Below are 20,849 nucleotides of genomic sequence, written 5' to 3'. Positions count from 1 at the left end.
AGAAAAAACTGAGATTTTCTGAGATTTTTTTCTAGAAAATCTCAGAAATTTTCTACAGCAAAAGCTAGAAATTTCTGAACTTGAAAAGTACAAAATTTACTATTATAAACAAATTTTGATATTAATCTCAGAAATTTCTAGAAAAAACTGAGACATGTCTGAGTTTGAAAAGTAGAACATTTTTGACTTCTACCTGAGTGAAGTTGACTGCTCCCCCTACAAATTAAACAAAATTGGTTTCAAATGTGCGTGCTATTTTGAGCAGCAAACATTTTCTCCGTACTGCTCTCAATTTTGCTCCCCCAAAATTTACAAAATCAAACTAATTTGGTGTCTATCTACTGTGCTACAAATATTTCAGCTGCACAAACATAGTAAAATAAATTTATATCGACTATTGAAAAAAATCTCAAAAACTATAACAGCACAAACAAAACATTTTCTGCACAAATGTAACAGTTGATTGACACAATTTTTCACTTGATTTCATAAATGTGAGATATGATGTAAAGCACTTTTGAAATGCCTTGCTGCTGAAACGTGCTCTACAAATAAAATTTGATTTGATTTGAAGTAAAAAAAAAAAAAAACTCCTCCTCTTGTGTGGATCAGTGAAAGATGAAGTTTTTAAGGCGGAAAAGCCGGAGAGAAAACTGAGCTGTCCAGAAAAACAATTCATTCTGGGAGAGAGAGCGTCTCTTCCATGAAAAGCTTCAGCATCAAGAAAAGAAGCCATTACGACTGTCTCCAGGGTAGAGGACCGAGAGCTGATGAGACGACTTTCCTCTCAGAGAGCGAAGGGCTTTGACATCATCATCATCATCAGGCTGTCAAACAGAACCCCTGGGCCGGGTCGCGTTTAACTAAAACAGCAATTACCAGAGGGATCAAACGCAGCAGAGAGTTAATGAGGCTCAGACCTGTTTCCTGGAGGAGACCGCCGTCTTCGGCCGGCCCTGTCGGCCCATCCTCGCAGCCTCCGATGTCTCGCAACAGCTCCTTCGCAGCGTGGTGGCGCTGGTTTCGGTGTGGCTCGGCAGAGGGCTGGAGAGGCACAAACAGCCAAATACAGGAGCTTTACTGGCGTGGGAGCAAAACAATGACGACCCTAAACTAAACACAAACACGTGGGACACCAACAGCAAACAGCACCGGAAGTAACTCCACAACTTTATTTACACCTTACTGCGTCTTTACAACCTGAGCTGCTGTTCCTGAATAAACATAGAAACACATTTTAAACAAAACTCACATTTTGTACATTTTTGTACTTCAATTTGTGTTTCAACTGTTTCTAAAAACAACCCAAGCTCTTAAAAAAACATTGACTTGGCAACAAGTTCATGTTTTTTGGTGTCTGGAATTGGGCAGTTTCAAAAACTTTCAGAATGTAACGTAACAAATCAGCAGGTACTGCCCCGTTACCTAGCAACCCCAGTAAAGTCCAGCCCGTTGCCTAGCAACCCAGGCTGAGCACCACATAAATAAACTTGTATTTAGGGTTATATCATGCATTCTTGAAATTGACATGAATACTTGATATAACACGAGGGCGTGTTAATTTTTTTTTTTTTTTAAGTTTGGGGTTTCTTAAAATGCTTGTTTCATGTGGCCACAGGGCACAACTTTAAGTTGAAAAACTTTAACTTTTTCAACTTAAAGTTGAAAACTTTAACTTTTTAGATAAAAAAAACATTCCAGAAAACTTGTCATGCTACCAGATAAACCTGCTTCATTTAGGGTTTTTTCACAGCTGACAGTTCACTAGATTCGGTTCAATTGGAGACACAATTGCAGCATTTATTACATTTTCAGCTGCTGCTGTTCGCTTCCTCGCTGCACTGTCTCAAACAAACAAAACCTTTTGAGGAAACTGTTCCCCTCCTCGCCTGTGGTGACACTGCACCAAGAACCACTGAAGAAAACGACACAAAAACCTCTGAAGAAGACATTGAGTGCAACTTTCTTCTTCGCAAAATGTGAACAAAAATGAAGTGCCGTCAGATTTTAGCGATTGTAGGATTTCTCTTTTGTCTCTGGTAAAAGATCTTTAGTAATTTCTCCTGCTAGCGCTAGACTCTCGTGTCTGCATTGATCGTATTTACCCAGAGTAGTAGTCCACTTCCTACTTTTGTAGCCATGTCCTCATACCGTACCAGAGTTCACGTCAAATGAACCAAGACTAAGGTTTGTAAGCAGCCCAGAGGTTAGTTTTTTTGGGCCACATCAGCGGCCAGACCAGACTAAACAAGGCTGGCGTGAATGCAACCATCGTTCCTGGACGACTTGCTGTTCATGATGGAAATATAAATTCTTCTCTCTAGTAGAAAACCCTGATGGAGAAGATCTTGTAATTGGTTTTTTTGACCTTTAGCTCAAAAATACTTGGGTTAAGCAACTGGACAAGACAATAATCCAAAACACACCAGTAATTTAAGGGGAAATTACTTGTTTACAAAGGCCAGCTGGTTTACCATAACTGTGCTTTTATTCAGGTTATTTGTGACTAATGTTACCACATCTTTGAAGTTTAAAACAAGCAAAAACAGAAGAAATTTGTAAAGGGAAAATGCTCTTCCATAGCCCCGTGTTTCCCTCTAACTGCAAATGGCAAACAGCATCAGGTCCTGGTTCTGGGACGCTAATCCCAACGGCAGTAACTTTGAAACATTGGCTGGTGTTTCTCTAATTATTTGCATTCAATTTGGGCTAATTGAAAAAGGGACAAAGCCACTGTGATTGGTCTGCAGAGCTATTTGATGAGCTCATTACTCTTCGTAAAGGCTTTGTGAATTAGCAGTGTCTGGTTCCAAGCGGTTCTGTAGCGTAGCAGGAAACAACTGGCCAGATGTGTCTCTAAAAGGTGTTATTGTTTTATCAGAGGTACAACCTTCTTGAGAGACTTTGTTGGTCACTAAAAACCCTCAAGAGCAGCAGTGTGAGCATACACAGGGAAGGAAGTGTCACATCACTATGGACAGAGAAGGTCCCAATCTAAAACAAACCATTTGGTATTCACTTGAGCATCAATTGAACTTTCTCATGGTCTGATGAGAAAGATCAAATCGTTTGGCCCCTCTGACAAGACGTTTGGAGAAGTCAAGGTGCTTTTGACCAGTTCAGCATGGTGATGCCACCATAATGGCTTTGTTAATCCCAGTGGTAGCATTGTTTTCCAGAAAGTTCCCATATTCTACCATTTTACCTCAAATTAGCTCCACAGCATATCAAATTGATCAAAGATCATCACAATATCAGTACATGAATAACTGTATATGCAGTTGACTTCTTGAATGCAATATTTGGGAGGCTATAATATTTTAAAGGTGGTTGTCAAGAAAATCCGAGCTCATCCCACTTCCCCATGCTGGAGATTTTAGTTTAACAGTAATAATAAATAAAGTTATCTTTAAAATGAATCACTCAAGTGACATCAAGGCCCAACAGTAGACTTAAGTGTCAATAAAATAAATCTAGTTGTGTGTGTTGTTTTTGTCTCATGCAAACTTTGCTTTAATTCTACTTTTTTCTATCTAATCATAAGAAATCATAGTCAGTCAGAGAGATTCATGAAACAAGAAAAGCAGGTTTCCTGGAAAAAGAGGAAGTAAGTTTCCAGCCTGCAGATTTATAAAAATAGCTGAGACTTTTCCTTAGTTTAAAGTATGAAAGTTTAAAGCATGAAATCTAAACATTTTGAGTAATTTGATAAGATTCAAAGTAAAATACTTATATTAATATTGATTTACTTGTAATAATACTTACACTTATATTTGTGGGAACTACAAGAAAAACAAGTAACTGTAACTTTGGTATCAAATAATTAGAATCATGGATTATTCTTGGTTTCTTTTCAGAAAACATCTGTAATAACTCACATTAAGATTATAATAAGAATAATTAATAAGTTATGGTTATAAAATTATAAATGAATGCTAAATCAGAGAAGCTAAAGAAAATAAATGTGATATAAATGTGATTTTGACATTGAACTTGAAATGGTGTAAAAGGTGTAAAACTGCAATTAAACATCACTGATATGTTGGAGGTAGATGGTAGGTGAAAGGTGACAGGAAGGGAAAAAGGGGAACTAACAGGGGAGCAGAGATGATCAATGCTTTATTTAGAAACAGATTGAACAACGTAAACTTTTCAGAGAAAAGGTGCATGAAGGCCTGAGAGAAATAAAGCAATCTTGTGGTTTGATTAAAATAATAATTAAGTTGAATATGTATGAATATGATTGGTAATATGTGTATAAGTAATCACTAAATAACTTTCTGAAATGTATTTCTGAATAATGATCTGTAATAGTAACAACATTGTAATGAGTATGGTTGATAATTTTATAGTCAAGGTAATGATAATGGTTGATGATTTATAATAAGTAAAAGATGTGATTAATTTTAATGAATATCAAAGCTGAGATTTAAAATTGATTCAAAATGATTTTAATACAGTGGCTGATGATTTGTAACAAAAAATATAGTGAGTTATAGAAAAGAGAGGAGGTTATGACGTTGGAGTCAGCATGATGAGTGAGGTCCTGCTGATAGGATATGTCGCAAGCTGAGGAAGGATGGGACTTTACACAAGACCCAGCAAACAGGGTGAGGACCGTCGGGGCGTTCCACAAGCATCAGCAGATGTTCAGAAAGTCATGTAGACCAAGCTCTCCATACACACATATGGTAGAGAAATGTATAAAAGAGGGCTGAAAGGAGGAAGCAACTGTTCTTAGTCCGCGGCGCTGGAGACGAGTCAACACGGAGAAGCAGATTGAGGAACAGCAGAGGACCGCACGTTGGATCCTCCGGGCAGCTTCGAGTCAAGATCGAGATGGACAAAGAACTCTGCAGCTGAAGAAGAGCCGGGGCCACAGAGCCGAAGACTGTCCTGCACATGGGGACCAACCTGTCAGCCCCACAACCTGTGGCTTCAAATCGCACTTCTCTCATCAGCTGGGTTCAGACCCCAAAGACAAAGATGAAGACAAAGGCAAAGAAGAAGAACTGGTGCCTTTTTTCCTGCCAGCACCAAGTCCTGTGTGACCTCACCATCCATGCGGAGAAGAAGCTCATCGGACCTACAGAGATCCCTGCCTTCACCAATCAACTTCCTCCTCCTGCTGCAACACCTTCTTCATCATCAAGCCAGGTCTGGGGTTCGAAACGCCAAACTCCGTCCGTCTCTCTCTAAGGTTCCCTTTTTTAGTTCTCAGTATCAGCAGTAGGGAAAGATAGACTAGATGACTGATTTTACTTATTTGATTATTTCTGCTACTGAATTAAGCTGTACTGACCCTTGCAAAAATGCCTTACTAATAAAATATTTAGCATAAAGAAAATCTAAAAGATGTTGTGGACATTCAGTTAATGAGTCACCTTAAAGTTCTTTGATGGTTGTAAAATAGCTATGATGTTTGATTCTGGAGAGGAAAAAGTGGAAAATGTTTTTAGGTTGCTGGTAGCCCATATGTAAAACATCATCCTTGGGACTCGCCCGAGTTACTAAAACCTACCTGGTTCAATAACAAATGCAAGTTGTAAAATAGAGAACGAGCGACCGTTAACAGGTGTGCTCTGTGAAACTAGTTGGCTGTAGGCTGCTCAGTCTGGCTAATTCACAGGGGGAAGAAGGGTGGGACACCTGGATGTAGGCCGTCAGATAACCAGGCGAATCGTTTCTCGAAACCAGCTTAAACAGAGTTTACTTCAGTTCTGGACAGGGTAAATCCCAGCAGATTTAGGAAACTCAACGGACCCGTTAGACGGAGAGCTGGTAGCACATCTCCCCTCTCAGAAGAGGAAGTACGAGAGTGAGAGTAGAGAAAGGAAGGGGGGGGGTGTTGCGCAACAACATGGTATATTATGCTTCTTTGAACATAATAGGATCGATTTATGGGCTATACAAAACATGTTCATCATATTTCTTTTTGCACAAAATCATCCTTATATAATGTGATTTTAGTCCAATTAGTTCTACTTTCAGAATGAGTTGTTTTAGGGCGTCTTGTCACTTTAAATCCAAATAAGCTGCTGCTGGTGACGCCCTCCCACGACCAGATCAATGTTTTCACTCACACTTGAAAACAGCTGCAAACAGATGTGCAATTATACAACCGTACATCTTTGACTTCTGGATGGTAGGCTGGCAACAAAACATGTATCATTTCCATCAGCCATTATAAAACGCATACAGAGGTAACGCCATCTGACCAAACCTGCTGGAATTCCGCTGGGGTTGCTAAGTAACAGGGCTGGGGTTGCTAGGTAACGGGGATAGGCTCGGCTGGGGTTGCTAGGTACCAGCCGAGCAACCCCAGAGTGCCCTCTCTGACTTAACATTCCAGAGGGTTTTTGTTTTTTCTGCATAATGGGTATTTTGAGACTAAAGTTATAATATCACAACTTTATTTTTGTATTATTATGACTTTAATCTTGAAATATTTCAACTTTATTCTCAACTCTATGACTTTACTCTCATATTATTTCTGCTCTTTTCTTGTAAGAGTTTATTACAGTTTATTATGACTTTATTCTCATATTATTATGACTTTAAGCTTGTATTATTTTGACTTTAATCCCATAATACAACAATTTTATTCTTCTATTATTTCTTTTATTCTTGTGCAAGTTTATTTTCAAAATTTTACGACTTCATTATCATCATTTTATTTTATGTTTTATTAGTATGACCCTAAAACTCTGGTGTAATTTCAGGTTTTACTGTGAATAAATTGAATAAACTGTCATTTTTAACAGCATTTCTGTCAACTCTGTCTGTTTTTACATGCTCTACGCCTACCTGAGGTAGAGCACCCGCGCTATCAGGCCGTACAGCACGATGGCGAGGAGCAGCGGGATGACGTAGAAAATGGTGAAGTCGATGAGGTAGATGGGGAGGTAGAGCTCCCGTTTCACTCGGTAGCCACACTGCACATGTCCGTCCTGGCCGACCTGCACATCAAACACAGACATGACGGAGATAAAATCAAAACCGGCTCCAGCGCTCGGAGCTGCATGTAATAATGGTTCACATCTCAACATAATAATACTGCTCTCAGACGAGGCTCAGGGCTCTTGAGCGGCCCGCAATTTAAGCAGCATTTGAACAAAACAGGTCGTAAATGTTTCACCCGCCTGCTGCGGACTCCTGTCTGTGCTAAAATACAGCATCTTCCTGTAATAGCTGAGTAAATAAGCCTGTGATTCAGCGGTGTATAAATAAGTTTATGCCCCACAATCTCATTCTGTGTATTATTAGTTCAACCTCATGATGGCCAGAGTAAACAAAGGCCTGAGGCTCGTCTCAGCCTTCCACTCATTCATTACTATAAAACACTACGTTACCACAAGGGTTGATGATAAATGTCATTTTTGTTGCAAAACAAAAACCAATTCATGCAAAATGCTTCACAAAAAATGGGTCAAGATAAACAAAGTGAAAGCTAATGTGGCTTTTAATAACTTTGGCAAAAAGCATTAAAAACAACTAGTAATAAAGATGTACAAACAAATGCAGGTTTTTAGTTTTTATAAAATACTTGCACTAAATAGCCACAAAAGAATCTGTCCAGCACAGCTAGTAAAAATTTAAGGTCTTTTTTTATCATTAGGTTGGAAACTATGTGCTTTTGCAGAATCCTATACAGACCAAGATTGTGTTCCAAGACAAGAATAATTTTTTTCTAAGGGTTTTTTGGCTCTAGTGGCCTTTATTTGAAAGTGCCAGGACAGAAAAGTAGAGTAATGAGAGTGAGGGAAGACATGGGGCAAAGGTCACCAGGCCGAGATTCGAACCTGCAACGGCCGTGTCGAGGACTAAAGCCTCCTTATGTGGCTGCGCCACCACAGCCCCCCAGACAAGAACTTTGACTTCAATTTCAAGCGCTCAAATTGTACAGACAACAGGTTTAAACATATAAACTTTAAGGGGTTTTCGGCCAACATCAACATCCCATAGAAAAAAATGTATTTCATCCTTCTTTGCGTTAAAAGCCAAATACAAAAATAGGAATAAAACAATCATTCTTGAAACACAAGAACACATTTTATATAGTAGATACCAATCAGAAATTATAAGCAGTCTTTGTTTCAAAAGATCATAACATTTGCAGCCCTAAACAAGTTTTATTTAGCTGGACTGAGGGTAAAATGAATCTTTCTATTGTTAAGGTTGCAGACCTGTGTTGTAGATGAAAACTAAACAGAAGGTATTTTCTTAAAAACTAGCTCCACCCTCCCTGATTCTAGATTAAGAATTCAAAACTTAATGTTTCAATAGCTAATGTAGCAGCCAGAAACTGTATATCTGCACGTTTTTTCTCCAACTGATTGTTTTTTTGTTGTTAAAAACCTGCTTGAAATAAATAAATAAATGAAATGAAATGGAAAATGAAAATATACTGTATATATGAAATTTATTCTGGCATTTAGCAAACAGAAATAAATTTTGGTAATCCTAACTGACCTAAAATGGGAAAGTATTATTTTTTCTCATGGATTTTACGTCAATATGAAAAAATCAGAGGTGGGCAGAGTACCCAAACATTTTACTCAAGAGTAAAAAGTAATAGTCCAAGAAATTACTCTAGTAAGAGTAAAAAAAGAATCTGGAAAAATTGATCAATTACTCAAGTATTGAGTAACAAATTAATTATCAATCATTTAATATTTAAAAATTACTTAATCAGACGGACCAAAATATAAAGTTAAGTGAAAATTTTGGTATTTTAAGGACAAAAATGACAATAATTCATGTAAGTAACAAAGTCAACAAAAGATAATCCAAATCGGTTTTTTCCATATAAATCTTATAAAACTGCAGGTGTGTGTCTTTGTCCGGTGCATTTTTGGTTAAAACATGTCTGTTTCCATGTTTAGAAAATCCACTGAATGAAATTTTACTCAAGTAAGAGTAGAGATACTTTATAATAAAGTAATCAAGTAAAAGTAAAAAGCCCAGCGTAGTAAAAATACTCCTAAAAGTACATTTACATATACATTCTGTTCTGCATTTTGAATCCTTGCAAGGACTGCTCTAAGCTGCTTTTTATATTGACAGCATGTCATATTTTATTCTTATTTTATTTTGTCTACAATTGATACTCAATGGTGGTTGTTGTGTGTCTTGTTTCTATGCTGCTGTAACTGCGAAATAATTTCCCTGCTGGGATGAATAAAGTAATTCTATTCTATTCTACTTAAAAAAATAAAAAAAAAGTTACTCAATTAAATGTAACTAGTTACTACCCACCTCTGGAAAAAATGCATCTGTCTCTTTTTATACAGTAAATGTCTGGTTTCAGTGGTAAATATGGATTTAGTTAATAAAAACAATCATCCTGACTGATCTCATAAATAACAGTTTCCACTAAAGTGGCTCATCGTCTGTCGCTCTGCTGATGATTGACTCAATGCCAGACACCTGAGTCCCAACCTCTTCACAGAAATGGGTTGGAAAGTCGCCACTGCACCTGCACCAATCGGATCAAAACAGCTCTGTTGTCCTGACGGGCCTGACGGGACGCCCAGTGGATCCACGGATCAGATCCAGAACTACCCAGCAGTTCTGGATCTGAACCGCTGGGTAGTTCTGATCCAGCAGTTCAATAAAATTATTGAACTGCTGAAAAAGAAAAAAAGAAAACCTTTGAAAATGTAAAAAAAAAAATATATATATATATATATATATATATGACTTAGACTTAGACTGACTTTATTGTCATTTTGCATGCACAGGGTGAATACAGAACGAAATTTCGTTGCATATGGCTCAGGACAGTGTTTTTGAGCTTTCAATGTTGTGAGGTTACTCCAGAATAAAATAAAATACAGTATAAAATATGGATATAAATATAAATATAGAATATAAAGTGCAGTAATGACAGTAAAATATAAGTTATTTAGCTCTGTACATGTGCAAGGTATAAAGTGGAGACCAGATTTTAAGTGCAGTCCAGTTAAGAGTTCAATATATATATATATATATATATATATTGTTTTTCTGTTTTGGCATGCTTAGAAGTGCCATTTTAGTAATCTAATTCAAACTTGAAAATGCAAAACGACACATGGGAATGGTTTTAAAGAGAAAATTTTCCGTTTGAGGGTCTATGCCATGTTTGCCATGCAAACACGATTATAAAATTACCTAAAAAATCTGTAATAAATAGCTATAATCACTTTTATTGTTGTCACAGTAGTACCACAAATTAAATTTGCTCATCCCTACCAATCAGAGCTGCAAAAATTGTTAGAAAATCAAATATTTTCTAGTATTTGCTAACCTGAATGTCCACCAAGAAGAACCACAGCATGCAGTAGACGCAGGTGAAGATCCAGACGCCCGTTATGATCCGTTTGGCACGCGACACCGTGCACACCGTCTGAGCCTTGATGGGATGGCAGATAGCAATGTACCTGCAGGTGAGGAGTAAATACAAGGTCAAAACATGTGCAGGTTCAGGTTTTTTACTCATTTTATTCCAGTAAAGTAGACGCCACTCAGCCATTAATGCAGCAGAGTCAGAGTGCTGTTCGGAAGCCTTTTCTTTCATTGTTCGAACACACAGGTGGCGTTAAAACTGAAACTGCGCACAGAGGTCACATCATTACGAGGTGCTTCTCTTTAATCCCTTGAGCCCCGGCAGCACAGAGAGGCGGGAATACGGATTGGGATTGGATGTATGTGAGGGGATTCATGGTTTAATCATTTCTCAGGTTCTCCATGGAAGCCCCCTCAGCAGATCCACACTCTGTTATTAAAAACACAACCTGATGGGAGTGTCTGGACTGGGTGTCTAAAAATAAAAGCGCTGAGGTTGAGAGCTTACACTGATATAGGATGAGAGAAAAAAAAAAGATTTTGAGTCGAAACAGGATCATAAGTGTCTTATTTAACAGGATGTGGGAGAAAGTACGCAAAAACACAAAGACTGAATTATACAGCTTTAAAAGTTTAATGAGAAAAAGTTAGGCAACAAAATAAAACAACAAACCAGAAAACAAAAGATAAAAGCTATAATAATAATAATAATAATATTGTTTAATTTTTTTTTTACAGAAGATGACTAAGTATGTATATATATATATATATATATATATATATATATATATATATATATATATATATATATATATAAATATATGTATACTGTATACTGTATATATACTGTATATAGTATTGCATTATGATTATTAACAAGTACAAAACTTTGCTCTTTTTGTCATAATAATGAAGCAATTATAGATATTATTATTATTATTATTATTATTATTATTAACAAAATAATCGTACATACAGTATAGGTGAAAATATATATACATATTATGTATTATATAATATATCATGAAATAATAATATATTATTATTAATAAGTAAATAACTTTACTATTTATGCCGCAATAGTAAAGTAATGATGATAAAAATAATTACCTAAATATTATATACATGTTTATTTGTCATTTATTTATTTATTATTTATTTTAGTTTGATTTATTTCTTATTTATGTATTTTTATTTCTTTATTTTTAAGACATAAATAAATAAAACTGATACAACTGTCACTACCAATCATAATAGTTTTTACTGTATTTATTTTATGTAAGCAATTCATGTCCTAAAGAAAATTAATCATGATAATAATAAAAATAAACATTTTGCTGCTATTTATCATTGTTGTTGTTCTTATATTAACATTAAAATAAATTAATTAATAATAAAAGTCAACACTCAGCTCTGTGAAGTTAGATGTCGGGTCTCTGATGAAATAAAACAAACATTTTCTCATCGGATGCACGCCATCTGGCATCCCTGAAACGCCGCGTCGCAGAACGTTACGAAATCAAATCCATCACTACGTTAAAGTGAAGGATAGTGAGCTGCAACATAATCACATGAATGTTTATTAAATATCTTCCTCAGGACATTTCAACCAAATATTATGGCTCAGATGAGGTGAATTATTTTGGAAAAAATTACAGTATATAACACAAGTCCACATCTGTAGCTCAAAGAAAAATAGCAAAACCCATAAATGTCAAATATTTAAATCAGACAAACAGGAAATGATTTTTAAGAAGATCTGAAAGTGTTATTTTGTAATTATAAGGCAAACAACCATAATGAGTTTTCATATTGTTCAACCAAAAGTCAAGTCTTTAGAGAGAAAGTCAACGTCAACGTCTTTACATTAGAGGGAAGACACTGACTGCTCAGAAATACTCTACATAACCTCCTTGCTTCAAAAAGCAGAAAATAATACCAGCCTGCCATTTGATGTCTTTTTGAGTCCAAACCTTCATCATATAAATAACTTTTATTATTATTAGACTACAACAATAACAGTGTGACCGTAATTATTATCCAAAATCAATTTTCCTAAAAACCATCAAGTCATAAATACACATTTAAAAAAGCCTCATTTCAATATTAACTCACTACAATGTAGAAAAGTTACTGCAGCTAAATGGATCAGAAGAGATAATTTCACTGCGTGTCCCTTTGAACTCTCGCTCAGTTTGAGTTCTCATGATTAAAGTGCCACTGGTCTGCTGAGTGCCATCGACCTGAACACCTCCTGTTTTTATCTTCCATAACTCAGAACCTGACATTTATCACGCCGTGCAGAGTATCCACTTCATTTGTCTCATCTGCGGGCGATCGCATTGTTGCATTGCATAATGCCCAAAAATTATATTCCAGTAAGAGTACCACTACTTCATCATATTTTTACTGAAGTGATCAAATTATTAATCAATTAATATTTAACAATTACATCATCTGGCGAACTAAATTTTAAAGTTAAGTGGAAATTCTGGTATTTTAAGGACTAAAATGACAATAATTCACATAAGTAACAAAAAATAACAAAATCAAGTTTAAAAAAATCAGTTTATTTAAATAAAAAAACTTATGAAACTTTAACAAAAACAGCAGGTTTGTGTCTGTGTCTGATGAATTTTGGGTTAAATCATGTTTGTTTCTCATTCAGTGGATAGAAAATCCAGAAATTTTACTGAAGTAAGAGAAGAAATACTTCATAATAAAATTACTCAAGTAAAAGTAAAAAGTACAGCGTAGTAAAATCACTCCTAAAAGTAAATTTCTTTCAAATAGGTTACTCAAGTAAATGTAACTAATTGCTACCGAAGTCTGGTGTCAAACCAACCAAACCCTTTGAAACAGCTGTTCCCCTCCTCTCCTGTGGGGGCGCTGCACAAAGGACCACTGAAGGAAATGACTCAAAGACCTCAGAAAAAGACACTGAGCTTCTTCACAAAATGCAAACAAAACGGAGTGGTGTCAGATTTTAGCAGTTGTAAGATTTCTCTTTTGTCTTTTGCCACTTCTCCTGCTAGCGATACTTCATAATAAAATTATTCAAGTAAAAGTAAAGAAGCATTTGGTATAAAAAAATCTACTCAAGTACTGACTGATAAAATGATCAATCATTTAGGTGGAAATCTTTGGTATTTTACGAACGTAAATTATTCATACAAATAGATTAATTACATAATAACCAGTGACGTGTGGCGAGGTTCATAGCTGGTGAGGCACTAACTTAATCATAATCAGTTTTACAAATATAGACCCCCTGCATGTTATTGTTTACGTAAGGAAATTTCGCGCATGCGGACAACGCAGGAGGGCAAAAAGAGCCGCGCTGCTGCCGCAGAATAACTCCGTTAACTCAATCAAACTTGGACATGTAGATTGTCAAGAGAAGTGGAGTTTTGATGACTACACTGAGCCCTCTGTGACAACTGAGGATGAAGAATCTGCATCTTCACATCCCAGACGAACCTCTTCTCTTTCCAGGGGATGAGGACGGCGAACTGCAGGAGGGTGATGGACTCCCAGCATGTGAAAGGTCTGACCTCGTGGAGGGGGTGTCAAGAAAATCCGAGCTCATCCCACTTCCCCATGCTGGAGATTTTAGTTTAACAGTAATAATAAATAAAGTTATCTTTAAAATGAATCACTCAAGTGACATCAGGGCCCAACAGTAGACTTAAGTGTCAATAAAATAAATCTGGTTGTGTGTGTTGTTTTTGTCTCATGCAAACTTTGCTTTAATTCTACTTTTTTCCATCTAATCATAAGAAATCATAGTCAGTCAGAGAGATTCATGAAACAAGAAAAGCAGGTTTCCTGGAAAAAGAGGAAGTTTCCAGCCTGCAGATTTATAAAAATAGCTGAGACTATTCCTTAGTTTAAAGGTAAAGTTTTAAAGAATGAAATCTAAACATTATTAGTAATTGGATAAGATTCAAAGTAAAATACTTATATGAATATTGGTTTACTTGTAATAATACTTACACTTATATTTGTGGGAACACTTACAAGAAAAACAAGTAACTGTAACTTTAGTAGTAAATAATTAGAATCATGTATTATTCTTGGTTTCTTTTCAGAAAACATCTGTAATAACTCACATTAAGATCATAATAAGTATAATTAATAAGTTATGGTTATAAAATCATAAATGAATGCTAAATCAGAGAAGCTGAAGAAAATAAATGTGATATAAATTATGGTTATAAAATTATAAATGAATGCTAAATCAGAGAAGCTAAAGAAAATAAATGTGATATAAATGTGATTTTGACATTAAACTTGAAATGGTGTAAAAAGGTGTAACTGCAATTAAACATCACTGATATGTTGGAGGTAGATGGTAGGTGAAAGGTGAAAGGAAGGGAAAAAGGGGAACTAACAGGGGAGCAGAGATGATCAATGCTTTATTTAGAAAATGTCGTGCAGGCAACAGACACAGGAGGTTGAGCAACCCTGAGACATTAGCACAGACATCATGACATGATGTCTCTTAAGACAGTGATGGATATGAGATCATCTGTCTAAGCAGACAGCCAATGCAAACGCACCAAAAGGGTGGATAAACCCTATATAAGGTGGGTGCAAAAGAGGAACCGTTCGTTGGATCCTCCGGGCAGCTTCGAGCCAAGAGATGGACAAAGAACTCTGCAGCTGAAGAAGAGCCGGGGCCACAGAGACGAAGACTGTCCTGCTCATGGAGACCAACCCGTCAGCCCTGCAACCTGTGGCTTCGAATCGCACTTCTCTCATCGGCTGGGTTCTGACCCCAAAGACAAAGATGAAGACAAAGGCAAAGACAAAGAAGAAGAACTGGTGCCTTTTTTCCTGCCAGCACCAAGTCCTGTGTGACCTCAGCATCCATGCGGAGAGGAGGCTCATCAGACCTGCGGAGATCCTGGCCTTCATCGATCGGCGTCTTCCTCCTGCTGCAGCACCTTCTTCGTCGTCGTGCCAGGTCTGGGGTTCGAGGCGCCAGGCTCCGTCCGTCTCTCTCAAAGGTTCCCTTTTTTAGTACTCAGTATCAGCAGTAGGGAAAGATAGACTAGATGATTGATTTTACTTATTTGATTATTTCTGCTACTGAATTAAGCTGTACTGACCCTTGCAAAAATGCCTTACTAATAAAATATTTAGCATAAAGAAAATCTAAAAGATGCTGTGGACATTCAGTTAATGAGCCACCTTAAAGTTCTTTGATGGTTGTAAAATAGCTATGATGTTTGATTCTGGAGAGGAAGAGGTGGAAAATGTTTTTAGGTTGCTGGTAGCCCATATTTAAAACATCATCCTTGGGACTCGCCCGAGTTACTAAAACCTACCTGGTTCAATAACAAATGCAAGTTGTAAAATAGAGAACGAGCGACCGTTAACAGGTGTGCTCTGTGAAACTAGTTGGCTGTAGGCTGCTCAGTCTGGCTAATTCACAGGGGGAAGAAGGGTGGGACACCTGGATGTAGGCCGTCAGATAACCAGGCGAATCGTTTCTCGAAACCAGCTTAAACAGAGTTTACTTCAGTTCTGGACAGGGTAAATCCCAGCAGATTTAGGAAACTCAACGTACCCGTTAGACGGAGAGCTGGTAGCACATCTCCCCTCTCAGAAGAGGAAGTACGAGAGTGAGAGAGTAGAGACAGAAAGGAGGGGGGGGGTGTTGCGCAACAACAAGATGTTATTAATTTCGTGCTTCACAGCAAAGGGAGAAACCGTTAAAATACAACTCAAAACCACTTCTTTCTCACGCTCTGTATCAGCGCAGCTGCTCCATGGCTAGCTCCATGGCTACTGTCTCTTACTCTGCAGTTGTGGAGTCACAATGTCTGGGATCATGAGCGCCCCCTGCCATGAGGCAAGAGAACTGAAACTTTAACAAAACTGCAGGTGTGTGTCTGTGTCTGATGAATTTTGGGTTAAATCATGTTTGTTTTTCATTCAGTGGGAAGAGAATCTGGACATTTTACACAACTAAGAGTAGAAATACTTCATAATAAAATTACTCAAGTAAAAGTAAAAAGTACAGTGCAGTAAAAATACTTTTAAAAGTACATTTTAAAAAATAAAATTAGGCAAGTAAATGTAACTGAGTAAATGTTACTAGTTACTACCCAACTCTGATTGTTTCTATCCACAATGTAAAGTACACAAACCAACCACTTGTTCTACATTAAAAAAATAAGCATCTCTCTCACCTCTCCACGGTGAAAGCAGTGATGGAGCACGAGGACACATTGATCCCCAGGTACTGCAGGTAGGTGATGCCCAGACACCCGACATTCCCGTAGATCCAGGTGCCCGTCAGGCTGTCGGATACGTTGGGCAGCCCTGCCGCCACCAGCACCGTCAGGTCGGCTATGGCCAGGCTCACCAGGTAGCAGTTGGTGGGCGTCCTCATGTGGCGCGTGGTGACGACCACGAGGACCACCATGATGTTCCCCACGATGCCAACGCAGCACACCAGCAGCACCAGGAACACCGAGATCGTCTTGTACTCCAGCGAGTCGGAGACGGCGACGGCGGCGCTCAGGGAGATGTTGGTCGGCGTGTCAATTCTGGAGCTGAGGTTGTGGGTCATGTCTGCGTGTTTGGTAACTGACGGCGATGCTCATTTAATCTGAATCGGGTAGTAAAAGTTGTGACCCCCAACCTGCTGCCATGTTTTCTTCTTCTTCATTTGGATAACTTCTTCTCATGTAGCAGGTTTTAGAAAGGTTTAACTAGCGACTGGTTTATCCTGAGTCCAGATCAGTCCTTGTTTTCTAGGATTCCTCTGGTTTTCTATATGATTTAGTAAGAAAGCTGGATTTATCCCAACACTTCCAAACACACCTCAGTTACCTGAAAACAGCCACCAGGCTGCATGAATACCGATTCCCTTTACTCCCAGTTAGCATCTTCTCCATACCAGAGACTTTTTGCAGGCTGAAAAAGTGAAAAAGGGAAACATACCTTATTATTACCAAAGCAGTCCAAAGGTTTCACTTCCTTCAACGTGAAATTCAAACCACCTTTATCACACCTTTGGATATAGACAGTAAAAACGTCAACTTTCTCTCAAAAATCTTTAATTTTCTTGGGTTCCTAATACAAAAACTTCAAGTCAAAGCTTTGTACGGTATAACACTAAGTTTAAGTAAACACATAAACAGAAAACCAAATAACTAATTAGACTTTGGAAGAAATTTTCTAAATATCTGATCCTTGGTTCTCCATTTATCTAACTAGATGTCCAGGGTTTTAAAACTTCTGTTTTAGGAGAAGCTGAAACTCAGGATCATCTTCTGCATCCACAACCAAAACACACAAATCATAATTTTCAGGAAAATGCGTCAACTTTTATTATCTTCTCATCATAAATGCTGCCTCATATCTTTTGGTGTTAGTTGGCTACGCTATGCTTGCTTAAAGAGCTAAGCAGCTTGATGAATTCAACTGGCAGCCAATTATTGATAAATTATTTTACCCAATATTTTATAACTGAAACACAGATTAGATTGTATGATTCTAATAAATATGATTTTTAAAAATTTGACTAAAAATGAATTAGACTAACTTTGTAATATTTTTTGTCATCTTCCCTCCAGTTTTCTACCAGCAACAACTGGACCAAGCTCATATTCATAGAGAAAAGGTTTTTATTTCAATGTTTACACTGTCCACATGTGAAACTCCTGACCTGACAGCTCTTCAGAAAACATCCTAAATAATAAACATAATTTGCTGCAACGCATCGTGGGTGGAGAACGCAAAGAAAGGAAATCGAAATGCTTCATAAGAGGTCTTCTTCTTCTTCTTCTTCTTCTTGAATTTACTGGCAGTTGGCAACAAACTTTTAGTAACATTACCGCCACTTACTAGTATGGAGTTCGTGATGGTCTATCATTACGAACCACATTTATTTATATACACAAAATATAAATTATATACAAAACATAAATAAATCAGCATTCTTCAAAATAAAAGCATGATTATAAACGTCTAGCTATTTGACAAATTCTTTACCATCGATAACCAAAACTTCAACACAGATATCAAACTTTATTCAACTGTTAATATTATTAGCTAATTCACTAATAATTCTGCTATTAGCGTGTTAGCTCATCATTGTTGGTTTCTAATGTTACTCTTTTGTCTTATCCAGTATCTGAACTTCCTTGTTTTTACAGTTGGTTCCTACCTGTTCATTCACCCACTTGTGCAGCATCCAGTAACAACCCAAAATAAAACTCATAAAGGTTGGGTGCTTGGTTGGGTTTTTATTTCAAAGCATTGTCAGGTAACGTCACCAAGTTACGAAGCCTCAAATCTTAGGTCCAGAATCCATGAAAACACCAACCAGCCTTCATCAAAAAAAGACATTTCAGGCCATCTTCTTGGCATGGATTATTCATGCGTTCATTCTTCTGCAACATTTTACTGATACAGTTGCTGATATGATTTATCCCTAAGTGCTGGAAAACCTTCCAATGGTCTGAGTCTGTTTATCTCTTCAGGGAAGTCCTCTAATGGACTCACGGAAGGCCAGCTTTGTGGAAAATTGCTGCAGCACAATCGGAGGGAAGTCCTTTTAAAAAAAAGAAGGCTTATTAATATTTACAACCGCTGGCTGTGTGGAGGTCAGCTGTGTGGTCTTAACAAAGGAAAAACTCTCAGCAGAAAGGAAGAATTTTACTTAATTACAGCGGAAATGTCTGATGCATGAGGTTAAGTGCAGCTATTTGAGCACGCTCAATGCTTCCAGAGGCAACAGCTTTCAGAGCAAAAACTGCAGCTAATAGGAAGGTGTCACAATGTATGAAAGACTGCAACATGCATGACTCTTTTCATATCTTATTATGGATAAATGTGTCGTTAAAGTGCCTGATAGTGTTACTTAAAGAAAGCTAACCAGAGTCCCATAAAAGTCAGAGCTGCAGCCAGCTCTAATGAGATCCACAATGGATCCTTATTAAAAGCAATATTCAAATCTACCTTTCAGGCTCCTAAAATACTGCACTCAAAGCATTAAAACACTTCACGAGTGCATTAAGACCCTTTCGACATGACAACCTGATGAAACAAAGAAAAGCAAATTATTTTCCCTAATGCACTTCTGATGCCTCCTAGTGCATTTCTGATAATGTTACAGCCACATCTCAAAATAAATCCTGCATAGCAGGAGAGGAATCTGATTAAAGACACTTTTCACACTTTTAAGAGCTTGAAAAGGCTTTCGTGTTCCTGGAGGACAAAGTGTTTTTACATTTTAAAGAAGCGTAGCGGTTTTTTTAGGGGTTTTATTCTGCTGAAAGCTGATTAACACAGCATGCAACACTTTGAAACTCTGCGACGTTCCCGATTGCTCGTTTTACTTATCTCTCAGAATGGGAGCGCACACACACACACACACACACACACACAGCGAACGGCAGCTTCCCGATGGCTGCCTCTAATAAATTGAGGTGGATTCAAAATGAAAAGTAATCTAGTTCCACTATTGTGCCGTCAATCAGACTGCAGCCACTCTCTGTTCCATTACACATGCACAAGAAGTGATTTCCTCAGAGTTTCTGGTCAACAGGCACATTTGGCAAACGGCGAGGCGTCAGGAACTCTGATTGGCTCCCGTTGCTGCATGCTTCACTAGCACTGATGACTATTCAAAGTGAGAAAATAACAGACCTGAAATTAACATTTTTATGACGCTCGAAGGATTTTGGGATTCAGTGATGAGAGGGATTTTCATCTGCATGGTTCATTTGTGCTTTTTTTTAAGTATCAGATTTTAAAAAGCAGCAGCATCACAGTTACAGCCTGTTAAACAAAGGCAACAAATGTCCTGCTAGCAGAAATCTGCCTGTTTGTGTCTCAGGGGACGGAAAGCATTTGTAGGTCATTTCTCAGGAGGAAAATGGAGACAAACCTTTATGAGACGTTCTGCTGTTTTAACAAAACTACATTCCAGTTCTATTCTGACGTCAAAGTGGGAAATTCAGATGTCAAAGTGGGAAAAATTAACTGGAATGCCCTCCGAAATTGCATTTCTATGATGGTGTACAGTCAATTTTCACCAAAAAATGTAGAAATTTGCTAGAAAAACCTCAGAAATTTTCTGATAAATCTCAGAAATTTTCTAGAAAAACTTGGAAATGTTTGAGTTGCAAAAGAAATTCAGAAATGTCCACGTTTTTTCTCAAAAATTTCTGAGATTAATCTCAAAATCCCTGAGATTTTTGGCGGAAATCTACTTCTCCTTTCTTATTCAGTCCAAATTGACTCTAATATGGCGTCGTAAATTTCCCACTGAGAAACTGAGACTACCCTAAGTTACAACTTGTAAGGCGGACTTCGTGTTTCAATATGGCCACTCCTCGCATCCACACTAGATAGTGAGATTTTAGTCTGATCGGTTCTGCCTATTTTCAGCTCCTTTTGGAGTGAGATGCTTTGGGGCATCCTGTCACTTTAAATCTTAATAATCTGCTGCTTGGCACAACCGCCCCTACTCAAGCTTACAAGCAACAGTGGCTACA

General features: G+C 37.5%; 1 protein-coding gene across 1 annotated transcript in view; it reads right to left on the bottom strand.

The window, feature by feature from the left end:
- The window catches only part of trhr2 (thyrotropin releasing hormone receptor 2), a 39,580-nt gene that overhangs the window by 15,522 nt on the left and 3,209 nt on the right, over positions 1 to 20,849 (bottom strand). The window contains exons 2-5 of the mRNA XM_028003867.1: positions 16,530 to 17,259; positions 10,292 to 10,424; positions 6,808 to 6,959; positions 921 to 1,044 (exon numbers count right to left, since the gene is read on the bottom strand). Of these exons, the coding sequence (XP_027859668.1) occupies positions 921 to 1,044; positions 6,808 to 6,959; positions 10,292 to 10,424; positions 16,530 to 16,912 (792 nt within the window). The 5' untranslated portion in view covers positions 16,913 to 17,259. The remainder of the gene's footprint in view (positions 1 to 920; positions 1,045 to 6,807; positions 6,960 to 10,291; positions 10,425 to 16,529; positions 17,260 to 20,849) is intronic.

Source organism: Xiphophorus couchianus, chromosome 2 (genome assembly GCF_001444195.1).
Source record: "Xiphophorus couchianus chromosome 2, X_couchianus-1.0, whole genome shotgun sequence".
Classification (NCBI taxonomy): domain Eukaryota; kingdom Metazoa; phylum Chordata; class Actinopteri; order Cyprinodontiformes; family Poeciliidae; genus Xiphophorus; species Xiphophorus couchianus.
The sequence above is the reverse complement of the archived record's forward strand: the minus strand, read 5'-3'. Positions and strand labels throughout refer to the sequence as shown.